This window comes from Cornus florida, unplaced genomic scaffold (assembly GCF_030987335.1).
Source record: "Cornus florida cultivar Cherokee Brave unplaced genomic scaffold, ASM3098733v1 CherokeeBrave_3.0.0_Hap2_Chr10, whole genome shotgun sequence".
In the NCBI taxonomy this organism is placed as follows: Eukaryota; Viridiplantae; Streptophyta; class Magnoliopsida; order Cornales; family Cornaceae; genus Cornus; species Cornus florida.
In genome coordinates, this window is record NW_026775580.1 from 72,635,284 (window position 1) to 72,647,564 (window position 12,281).

The following is a 12,281-nucleotide window of genomic DNA, read 5'->3' on the forward strand; positions in this document are numbered from 1 at the left end:
TCGGATCATGGATTGACCGACTTGAACCAAACTTCCATTTTCTAACTTTAAATTTATATTCATATAATTAGTCAGCAGTAAGATTACTCCATTGTAATTATAGTGGGTTTGGTTTACGGCCCCACTACACTTCCACTTCTACAATCATATCAATAATAGTTTTAGTTGAATGGAAAAGATACAGAAGAAATGCATCTGATACTTGAGACTGACCGAAAAGTTTGATTCAAAAGTTTTTCAAGCGAGGGTCGTAGTTTAATTTGTCCAACAAATATAAAAAGAAAAGGCTTGATTAATTAATGCAAATGATGTTCAGAATATTGTCAAATGCATAAGAAATACAATGTAGCATCCTTAATTAACAAAAGAACAGTCCTGAAAACATACCTGACTTTTTTCAACTCCAGTTATTTCAATGAGTTTTTTCCTCTTCCTAACAAGTAAACCTAGAATTTGAGTAGAAAAAATATTACAGTAATATTTTTAAAATATAGACATTACTAGTTGGAAGTATTTTTATTCATGAATTAAGCTAGCATCACAACTATATAAGGATACATAACGTTAGTAAGAACAAGAATTATGTGGCCAAAGAAGTTGATTTCAAATAGTAGATAAAATGGGAAAAACAAACAAGACTAAAACGTCAATTAAAGAAAGAACAAGAGCATGAATAGTAATGAAATTAACTACCTGATGAATGAGGAGGCATATTACTACCCTTGATTGGTAATTGTGAGCCAAAATTTTGACATATGCAGTCGGAAATAACACAGATCTAGAAGTATAGACCAACAAGATAGAGAAACTGAGAAAGAGAGAGATATTCACCTAATGTCGCCGGAAGGGGGAGAAGAAAAGATTAATGAGACATCATTGGGGAAGAGATTATGTACTTCTCTCTTTTTGTTTGGTTAATGAGAATCTTTAGAGGGATGAAAATTTGTGATGAAAAAAGAATGACTCATCCATAATCTAATTATCTAACGAATGAAGTTTGTTTATTTCTTCATATCTTCTCACCACCCCTCATCCTTCCTTCCTACGGAGCATTAGGTACTTATTGGGCTCTATTAGGAGAATAACAGAATATCCTAAGCAATGTACAATTGTTGTGACCAATTGCACTAGTCTAGCATAAACTCTCCTCTCCAAATAGGAAGGTTGAGCATTCGAGCCTCAGCGGAATCATAACAATATATATATAGTGGGGTGCGTGTTTTGCTTGAACTTTAAGAAATTCACACAAGTGTACATCTAACTCTCTCCTTAACTTGCAGTAATGGAAGTCTCATGCACTGGACTAACCCTTTAAAGACCCCATTACTGGAGTGACATATCATACAACCGTTGTTCACTCCATAGTAGCATAGTTCTGTCATTAAATTTCTAACATAAGATCATTATGGATAACCCTGCTTCACTGGAAACATACAACAAACGCGACACATTTTCATCTGATCATCAAACAATACATTGTCGTGTTAAACAGGTTCCTGACTTTCCATACATCAACTCTACAAACTCTACAGAATAAAAGCTAAAACAAAAGCTCTAATCCACCAGTGGCATCAAAGATTCAGTACCTATATCACTTGGACTTGCCTGAGATTCTATACCGAGATCACACATTATTTAGTATCAATCAGGCAAGAGAGATGAATCTGAGAATTTGTCGTCTCCAATACAAAAGTAGACAGTAGATGAGCAGTCACTGATAAAGCAGTTTCAATTGGGGGCGTCACAAGCATGACCACCTTCTGATACAAAACCCATAGTTTCCTGCATTGTGGTGCTGTTGAGAAGCTGCATTCCCTCTTCACTCATCTGCTGAACTTCAGAAGGAGATAGAATTCTGATGCACCGGACACAGCCAACAAATTCCCTGAATACACATTGAATCAAAACCATCAGAATTTAGTTCGTCAAGTCATGATCTGAGGAACTGAAATGCTGCAACTCAGATCATAAGACCAGCTGATTCATAACAAACATCACTAATGCATAGCAAATAACTTCTGAAATCCCAACTAAATTGCCTTTAAAAGAAAATGCTAAATGTGCATTAGTTTAGTGAACGTCATAGATTCATATTCTTTCAAGTTTGTGTGAAGTTGTAGGAGAAAAAAGAAAGCATCATCACATACACAACTGGAAAGTCCTCAATTCACATATTTTCCACATCGCCAGCGGAACTGGCTGCCTGTCATAATTTTTTTTTAAATTGAAAAAAAAAAAGAAAAAAAAAAAAGAGGTTTTAGACTTACTCCCAAGGATCATCCCCCACAAGGAGAATGTCATTCTCGAAATCCACATAGACCAGTTTCCACCCAGAACCTCTTGGGTCATTGAGAAGCCCCTCAAGTCCGAACATGCATTCAATGGCAGAACGTAGTTCATCATAATCCTTAAATCTTGAGACATCAATCGACCTTCCAACTGATCCCGCCTTTTGAATCTGTCAGCAATATGAATGTTGTCATCATAGATAAAGGAAGAGACCAAGAAAAGGTATTAGGAAACAGAATTCAGACACATGTACATGCAAATCATGCGTGCAGTGGGATGGGAGTGAATGAGATGAACGGTATCCTTGAAACTAAGACACTGATGACCATGGATACAGGCACAAATTCATCCACCTTGTTCAATATTTTGTCTGGGCCTACTAGTCAACATATCCTAATATCCTATCTACCCAATGAACAATTTAAACGTCAATCACATCTAGACCTCTTTGTCGAAACACTGTGCACTCAACTGATTGTGCAGCTCCCACAAGGCATGTGAGCAACCCAACAGGGATCAGGCAAACATACAATTGATCCAGTTGATTCTTTAACTAGCTGAGATAGTTTGGGTTTTCAGAACACTAGAATAAGCAGCATATGCTGTTTGCACTTATATCTGGCTTTCTCCCCCAAATTACACAGTTAATTGCTATTTATGTAGCTAAAATTTTCTAACCTTTGTATAGGTTCGCACTGGTGCATTTACTTGTTGCCACGAGCTGTTCTGCAAAAGACTGCTATCATCAAAATCCACATTGCTTGAAGATGCGCCGCCGGAGTTGTCTGGAAATTCTTGTAGAGCAAATGGCTGAGAGTCTGCTAGGCTTGCTGATGTAATCTGAGAATGAACATCCTGGCTTGAACAGAAGTTACCTACCAAATAATCTGAGGGATTTTGGAAATCAGCATCTTTCAATGTGCTATAGTCATCCAATATAGTGCTTGAAACAGAAGGATCAACAACTGTGCTTCCACCATTACTACCATCAAAATTCAGGCAGCTGTATATCTCATTTTGTTTATGGCTTTCATCTGGCAAATCTCTCAAACCATCTGAAGTAGATATACCCTGAAGATTAAATGGGTCCTGCTGAGGTAATGGAGCAAGTTGGTTAGCTTGGGGCAAACACCTTAAATTATTAACCTGATGATCCCACATTTCATGGCCCATTGAATGTAGAGTGGGATTAACTGTTTCTGAGAACACCACCGAAGGATCTTGCTTTCCAAACACATGCGAAGGTCCAGGCGACCTAAGAAATCCATTAAGAGATTGACATGAATAAGGATACAAATTCCATTCAGTAGCCTCATGGTATGGAAGTAAACCATTGAGACTAGTCGACTCTAATTGGGGTGCATCAATTTGTTGAGGGTGGGCAATCAATGATTCTAACGGCGACTGCATGAGCCATGGATTAGTCTGTGATTGCAATGAACCAAGGTTCTGGTTGAGGAACGTCAGCTGATTTACAAGATTCTGCGGATTTGGGGGGTTTGCAGATAGTTTGTCTTCATAACACTGCCCCGCAGAAGAAGTTAACTGGCTTAATTGATCTGCTGCAAGCACAGGTTCTAATTTTGTCACTTCAGTATTAGTCCTGGGAGGCAGTGATTGGTTTCCAAGTTTGTTTGGAGCTTGTAATTCTCCTGGTACATTTGATTGTGATGGGAAGTTTGGATCTGAGGTATTGGGTTGGTCAACGTGGAACTGGGGGCGACTTTCATTCTCTGTCAATATATTTTCTGAATGAGGTTTCTGCTTCATCATTGCTTGCATCAGAGTCTTAGCATCTTGCAACTGAGCTCCTTTAGCAGTGGAATCTTGTACGGCAGTTGTAATAGTACCAGGATGGTTAATACTTTGAGGTTTTATTAGCATCTTCATTAGTTGTTCCGACCAAATGTTTGAAGTTGAGGGATATGGAAAGTCCCCATTTAAATTTCCAGTGACATGGATGGAAGGTCTCTTTATCAAATTTTCCCAATCAGTTTGGCCCCCTGGTACAATAACAATTGTCATTCCATGAAATATATTGCAAACTAATTTATATGAAGAAAGAATAAAGAATAAGTTACCTGGAAAACAAGACTGTAGAGGACGTTTGAGACTTGAAGTCAGAGAAGGAAAAATGAAAAGACTTTCAGGAGTCTCAATTTCCCATGGACTCACTCTGTTCTGTTTTTCACTACACCCGGTTTCATCCCACTCAACCTGTTTACGAAAAAATAATTGGAAGTTATACTAAACTATGGCCAAAAAGAAGCAATTTTTCAGAATGTACTATGCTGGTGCTTCAGACCCAAAATTCAGGTCGAAGCCCGGGATTCAGTCAAGTTCAGTTCATAAATAGCCATATTCACCTGAAGATTACGCCACTTGGAACCAGGCCACCTCAGTGGATCTAACTCACTTATACCAACAATTGTACCCATATATCTGCAGAGAGCATGAGAAACATGATCCATCTCTCCAAATAATGAAACGAAGAAAATAGATATTCATATCAGAACTTAAACATGGATGCACCATTAGAGCATCGGTATCTGCAAGTATTCATTGAAAATAAAATATTTGAACTTGTGTCTAGTCTTTAAATTCATTATAATAATTTGCTTAACCTCGTTTTAAATCTTCAATCCATGACCGAAATGTTTTCTATGAAGACTGGATTAGACAAGTGAATAAAGGAAATGAAAACAAAAACCAGAAGGATTAGCGGGCCCCCCAACAGAGATAAGACAGCAGCACCACACATCCAGAAATAAAATGAAATAAAATTCTCATCCAGAAATTTACCTGCGCTTACTCGACTCCTCTGTTTCAAACATCATGCCAAATCTCATACCAGCTGAAAGTTGTGTGCCATACACAGACTTTTGATATTTGGCTAAAGGAACAACAAACTCTGAGGGGCATGCCCTGTGGATAAGTAGAAATCGTAGTACAATCAAGAAACAACACAAATAGCAAATTATACAAAAACACCACAAAAATGGGTACAAGATCACAGATCGAACATACCTCGGATTGTAGAAAATTGTGAACGGACTTCGATTAGCAGCAGCATGAGCTGCAGCAGCAAGGACTCCAATCTGCATGCTATCAGCAGAAAGAACTGACGATGGCAAAGCAGTTTGCTGACGATTTGCACGCCTCACACCCAACAGTAGTTGCGACTTTTCATCCCTATCATGGCAATGAGAATTAACACTGTTTTATATAAGTCTATACCCAGAGATACCAAATGAAGCATGACAATGAGAATTAACACTGTTTTATACAAGTCTATACACAGATATACAAATGTAGCATCCCTTCACTATCTTGTTTCGCAAAAGCTCTCAACACTGTTACATTAGAACATTATATTGCACTTCCATCAATTAATAAACTGTGGCTAGTAAGTAATAGCAACCACTTCCATGATTTGGGTAGGTTACAGGTACATGATCAGATTTGAAGTTCTCAGCAATGGAGGAAATAGTAGAACCTATTGCATCAATGCAAAACCATGATCCACATGAGAAAAAACATGCCGACTTCCCATAGAAACAGACAGACTTGAGACAACCGTACCATGTTACCATTGGACAATTTTAGTAAGAACCGTATCAGCAAGTTACAACTATCATCATTGATTTAACTACAAGATGGTGTAGATACTTAAATTTTGTGATGGTCTAATCACCATCCAATCAGTAAAGAAGTCAAACACTCTTGGTCAATTAAATTCCATGAACACCCCATCAATGGAGACGTGTCAAAATTCTGGAGGTTTAGATCTTTGAAGAAAACAAATCTCTCATTTTTATGGGAATTAGCACAATTATTAGGGAGTTTCCAAAATTTACACTCCACCCTTCGGCCTATAAATACAGGGCCACCCTACACATTCAAGGCACACAGATAGAGAAACTAACAGAACGCCAAAGCTCTACCAAATCTTTGACCCATCAAACATTCTAAAGTTTCTGAAGACAAAGAACAACAAACACGACACACTTGTGCCATTCTTCTTCAAAGACCGTCATCGCACCATTCGAGGTCAAGCTTCATCAGCCCTTGATCGGAAATCCGTTCAAGTCTCTTTCAATCTTGAAGAACTTGAATAATTTCCAGCAACCGGTTCAAGATCAAACTCTTTCCAGACCTTCTCCGAACATCCCAAGGAGATTTAATCAGAGAAAGGTTCTTGTTATAAAAGAATCGACCACAGAGGATTGAACTGTTTTATTTGTTATTAATAAAATTGAATTGTTCACGTGTTTGGTCTTAGATTTTGGACTTGAAATTTGTGTGTATAGATGGTCAGCAGCACTAATGGCAACAAAAGAGTATTTTACCATGTACTGGAAATGGGCCTTTTCAATATATTTTTTTTTTTCAATTTCCCTGATATTTCATCACTTTCACACTGAGGGTATGCCCTCTATGCACCTGTAACAATCTTTTCCATCTTCTAATACAACTTCAATTATGAAAAACAAAAAAAAAAACAAACCAAAACAAAACAAAAGAGTATTTTTGGCTGGTAATGTATATGAAATGGTAGAGGTTTTATTTGTAAATATAAGGCGGAAAATTCAAACACATATTTGCAAATGTACATGCATGTCAGCAGGCAAACGTGCATGCAAGCACAAACAGACACTTGGATGTGCGTGTTGTACACACACACACAGAGAGATATTAAGGGAGAGTTACCGAAATTTCTGTGTCATTTGCAATTTCAAAGCAAAAGGAAAGAACTTCTAAAATTCTAGGAGTATAAAGAACCAACATATACAATCAATAGTCACCTGATAAATAAAACAGCATCACCTGCTCTAAGCCTTTTCGCACCAACAAATGTACTCCAACCAGTTGTGAGAAGGTGTCGCTTTGGCTGCCCTGCAAAAGGCAAAAACAGAATAATTTTTAAGAAAACAAATCTTATGCCTCTAAAAGAACAAGAGCATTCTTTTCTAAATATTTCTATTGCAGATACATTTTAGAGAAAACGAAAACCGTGTACTTGGGCACTTAGCTGTTTGTCAAGCATTTGCAATAAAACAAAATAAGTTGTACATAAACATGTTTCTAAAAACAAAAATGGAAAAAGATAATGTTATAAGCATACACACCACGGTATATATGACGAAATGTCCAGGTATTATCATGCAAGTCTCGGACAACAAGCTCCTGAGCTGGAGGTTGCATTGAATAATCCTAAAACAAGTATAAAGAAATAAATCCAAGATGAGATGCTAAATATGCATTCTCCTCCATCCACAACAGTAGTATGGGTACTCATTTGACAAGACAAAACTCTCACCAATAGTGGAAATAGCTTTTCTGCTGCCCTGCGAGGCACTGAAAAGCCACCATGGGTACTTGTATCACTTGCAGTCAAAGTTTTGCAGAAGAATTCACTTGGGTGTTTATTGTGCTTTAGTCCAAAATCTGGTATAGGGAAGACATCTTTTTCCTGATCCAAAAGCAGATATACGGTCATAGTTAGTAAAAAGTGTTTACTATCAAAAATTCCTGTGGCTTTTTCAATCATCAATTTTTCCAAGTCAATGAGCCAAAATAATTTAAAAGAAAAGTCAGACTTAATTTAAAGTAACTGAGCGTACAGAATTTACAGGTTGAAGACTCATTTGGGCATAGATCTCATCGGTATCTTTGTCTGCCTATCAGACAATTAGGAAAATGGTAAGAGCAGAGAAGATGCTCTAAGAAACATATAGAAATGTTTGTATTCAATGTACGAATTCTAGAAACAGAGAAAGGAGAAGTATCAATCGTAAGCACATACATGTAGCGTAACATTGTGAACTTGGCACCTCAATTGAGATGGGAGATCTGGATAGTTAGGGATTTGTGAGGTTGCAGTTCTATTTGTAGATGCTGCCACCTGTTATAAAAAATGAAGTCTATTAGCCTGGCAAGAAAAAGTATATTAACATTGTTGGTAAATTATGTTAATCAAACAGACACAAGCTGACTGAGAAATTTCCAGACTTCCTCTAGAAATGTATTCTGAATGGAATCCACTACGAAATGGATGCCTAGATACACAGAGTTCTATCATCTCATATTATGCAATATTCAAGTAATAACATAATAAATTTACAATATTTAATTACATACCCCTCATCCTACATTATAGATGCATTCATTGTCTTGTCTTGATCTCCATCAGAACAAAGGATGCTTAAAATAAAAGTCACCACCAAGTAAATACAAGGCTCAGTTATGCTAAGGTTAGAAGACCATTGAGTCTGTTCATCAAGAATTCACTAAAACAAAAAGGTATTGATGCCCAGTATAAATAAAAAATGAAGCTCAGATGCCATGTGGAAAACAACAAGTCACTTGTGAGACATAAATGTAGCAATACAAGTGTAGACAATGAAATCTTAGTCTTACAATATGTCTACTTTCTAATGATTTGTCCCTAAAATACTTGGGTTCTTGTAGGAGTACATGGATGCAACAGATCCTGTTTGTGCAAGCATGCAGATGGAAAGGTAAAATTACTACTTCGGTTTTGCAGGCATTACTTTATCAAACCATGTACTAATTTTAATTTCTCAACAGTTCCAGCTGAAATGGGGAACTCCTATATTCCTTATAAGCTATGCCCAGAGTACAACTGCAGCCATGCAGAGGTGTTTTCCTTTCCTAGAAAGGCAACAGGAACAATTAACTTTGGGAAAACTTGTACAACAACAAAGTATACAAAACAAACTAAAGTTTTAAGTAGTCTAAGTTATGCCTTGTATTCTATAACCTTTGAAGTCTATGTAGAGGCAGAGCATTATAAATGTGCATATGGCGGTGTGCTGTATGAAGTTAAAAGGGCAATGTAGGTATGAGAAATAAGAAAAAAGAAAAAGAAAAATTAACTGTTTGCAGACTGTTCAAATTGTGATTAAAAAGGATAAAAAATAATTTAAAAAAAAAAACTTGATTTGAGCACTCTACACTGATGATCCTTGTGTTTTCATAACAAACATGGAAGATCAAAAATATATTAAGAAAAGGACACTAGCAAGAACTGCTAAGAATAATTCTAGATTTGGCCTGGTTATTCTGTTAAAAAATAATCTATTCTATATATTTGGTAAGACAATCAACAGACTTATGTTAACAAGAAATTTTATTATTGCCTAATTGGCCTTGATTCCTCATTTATAAGAATTTTTGTTGAACAGGCCTTAGTACACATTTTCCAAAAGCAACATAATAATTTATTAAATTCACATTGATCTATATCATACTTCTACTTGTTCTAAACAAAAAATTACACTGCCCGAAAGGCTAAACGGAAAACCAAAACATCATATGGTGAAAACAATTGCCAATAAATATGCCAATTTCAAGAGGAAAAAGTTAACAACTATGAAAAAAAAAAAAATCAAACCTGTTCAATGTGTCCTTGTGGGAAGTAATACACAAGGCTTCCCACCTGAGGCAAGGTGACCAATGGGCCAGCACATGCGTGCCATAGCTCTGAATTCATCGGCTTCCGGACCCCTAAATCACAGACATCTATAAGATTCAACATAGAATAGCTCAAGAAAACACAATTCTTAAAACTGATGGAAGTGTCCCAAGTGAAGCCAATGTATACAGCATTTAAGCATTGTTCATTAACTTACCATATTTTCTACTTGTGAACAAGACATATATATATAGAGAGAGAGAGAGAGTCAAGACTCTTAACTTTAATAAAGAACAGAACTTTGTGAAAGAAACTAACCAGAATGATCCTGCGTTTTCTTCAACAATTTCATCTCCTCAAGTAGAGTATGTGCCCCACTAACCAACCCTCCTTTTCTGATCTTCTCTTCAACAGAACCCATATGCTCTCTCTCGCTCTGCCTCAACCACGAGTATCCATTACTACATCAACTAAGCTGAACCTCAAAACCCAAAACCCCAATTGCAAAACCCACAAAATTCATCAAATACGCCTCAAGAAAACCCATATTTCCTCTGAAAAACAAGACATAACCTATGACCCAGCTCAAGAAATCACAATATTTCACCAATGAAATGAAGCAATCACATGTTTGGTCAAATTAATCAGAAAAAAAAAACCCCCACAGACCCACCTCAAGAAACCACAGTTTCCTGAGAAGAACAGAGAAATAAGCAACAACCCATGTCACAGAATCTAGTATTCCGCTAGAAAGCAATCAAATTAGACACAGAGCACGCCCCAAAAATACAAAAATCAGGAACAAAACCTGTAAAAAGGTAGTGAAATCTAAGTGGGGTCTCCCTATGTAATCTATCAAAAGAGAGCAAAGAGGAAAAAAAAAGAAAGAAAAGGGTCAGTTTTGCATCAAAGCACGCGGACCAAAGCATGAGTGGTCGGATTATCGAGTGCTTTGTTTTTTACCATCTTATAGCGACCAGCGAGTGTCAAAAGAAATCGACCTTTCGATCAAAGTGGTCATCATACTGATTGATTCCTCCCAACCTCGCTTTCCTTTTGCCTCTCTCTCTCTCTCTCTCTCCTCAATCAACAACATACAACCAAAACTTTCATCCCTCTCTCTCTCTCTCTCTCTTGCCTGGTTAATTGAAACTTGCATGCTCTTATCCTGCGCGCACACACTTTCTCTGTATATGGTGATTCCGTTGCAGCTTTAAACTCTCAGAAAATTTTGAGTTAAAAGGAAATATAAAAAAGAAGTGGGAAAAAAATTAGGAAAAAGCAACAAAGACTACGCCAACACGAAAACGTACTCAAACTTCGCAGTTCAGAATCTTTAGACTTTAGAGACTGAAATCGAATATTTATATATATATATATATATATATATATATACACACACACACACACTGTTGCTAATAAAGAAGAGAGGAGAGAGAGAAGAATGACAAGGGGGCGCATTTTAGCACGTGGATTACGAGGATATGCAAAGGGTCTTTTCAGTGTGTTTTCACGAATTTCGATTTTTGAGGTTTGGCTTTTTGATTTGGAATAATGCAATTCCAAAGTCTACCTGAATATTCATTTAAAAATTCATTAACAAAGAAATAAAAAACTTTACACCCCCTTGATTAAATTATATTATTGATTTTGATTATTTTTATAATTTTATTTATGTTATATTTAGCAATACAGAATCGACTCTTTAAATTTAAAATTAAAGAATTTTAAACATATTCTTAAATATAACATTATGATAATTTAAATTAATTTATTTTTATAATGAGATCACTTTATGAGAGCTCACAAAAAATATTATGAAATAAGTCTTACCCTTTCATTTGGTACTTGCTTGCTATTTTATCTCGGGTTTTTTTTTTTCCTTTTTTTTTTCTAAGGAACTTTTTCTCTTAACTTTCTCTCATCTGATAGTTGACCACTCGTCACGCGTGCGGGTCACGACAAATTAGCGGGAGGCGCACGTTAACCAAATGCGACACGTGTCGCTATTATGCCATGTTGGCTTTGAGGGTCCTTGTAATATAATATTCCAGATAATGATAAATTATAGTATAATTAAAGTTTTTTTTTTTTTTTGGCAAAGAAATAACATACGTAGTAAAAGTGTATTAAAAAATTAAAACCAAATAATCAAAAGCATATACTTTTTTGCTCAACTCTTATGGTTGACCCATGCGATGATAAATGATAAAAAATAAATAAATAAATAAATAAATAATTCATATGATGATACACACTAACTAACAGTCCGCCGAGTAAATAATGTTGTCAATTCTCAGACTTTTATTTTAAGGTTTTTATTCTTTAGTAATCGAAGTTCTAAGATTATGATTTGGCCCGTGCTTGACTAGTTAAGCAAACAAATGATTCTGAATTGTTTTTTTTCTTTTGGATATTTTTATTTGTATAAGTATTTTACATTGATGATGAAATTTATGAAGTTTTCACACGCTACTTGTATTCTATACAAAGGAATTTTGTTTAGTTTATAAATTTGTGAGGAAAAAAAAAAAAAAAGGATACCGAGTTTTTG

At 36.1% G+C, this 12,281-nt stretch overlaps 1 protein-coding gene across 3 annotated transcripts; it reads right to left on the bottom strand.

Moving 5' to 3' along the window:
• Positions 1 to 1,432: 1,432 nt before the first annotated feature.
• Positions 1,433 to 11,080, bottom strand: LOC132278621 (auxin response factor 5). Of its 3 annotated transcripts, none has more exons than XM_059780456.1 (14): positions 10,046 to 11,080; positions 9,707 to 9,819; positions 8,096 to 8,194; positions 7,923 to 7,970; positions 7,610 to 7,762; positions 7,419 to 7,503; positions 7,095 to 7,185; positions 5,317 to 5,481; positions 5,092 to 5,214; positions 4,656 to 4,731; positions 4,371 to 4,506; positions 2,968 to 4,292; positions 2,268 to 2,458; positions 1,433 to 1,885 (listed from the first exon to the last, which is right to left on the bottom strand). In XM_059780456.1, the coding sequence occupies exons 1-14, from the start codon at positions 10,146 to 10,148 to the stop codon at positions 1,729 to 1,731; spliced, it is 2,865 nt and encodes a 954-aa protein (XP_059636439.1). In that variant the 5' UTR covers positions 10,149 to 11,080; the 3' UTR covers positions 1,433 to 1,728. The 3 variants fall into 3 exon arrangements, with proteins under 3 accessions (XP_059636439.1, XP_059636438.1, XP_059636437.1); XM_059780455.1 differs by having other exon boundaries at positions 7,914 to 7,970; XM_059780454.1 differs by having other exon boundaries at positions 5,092 to 5,481; positions 7,914 to 7,970.
• Positions 11,081 to 12,281: the final 1,201 nt, after the last annotated feature.

Coding starts and splice junctions, on each gene's coding strand:
- LOC132278621 (XM_059780454.1), bottom strand. CDS start 10,148: ATGGGTTCTGTTGAAGAGAAGATCAGAAAAGGAGGGTTGGTTAGTGGG. Junction 7,504..7,609: donor AAAAGCTATTTCCACTATTG/GTGAGAGTTTTG, acceptor TACTTGTTTTAG/GATTATTCAATGCAACCTCC. Junction 4,293..4,370: donor TCTACAGTCTTGTTTTCCAG/GTAACTTATTCT, acceptor TTATTGTACCAG/GGGGCCAAACTGATTGGGAA.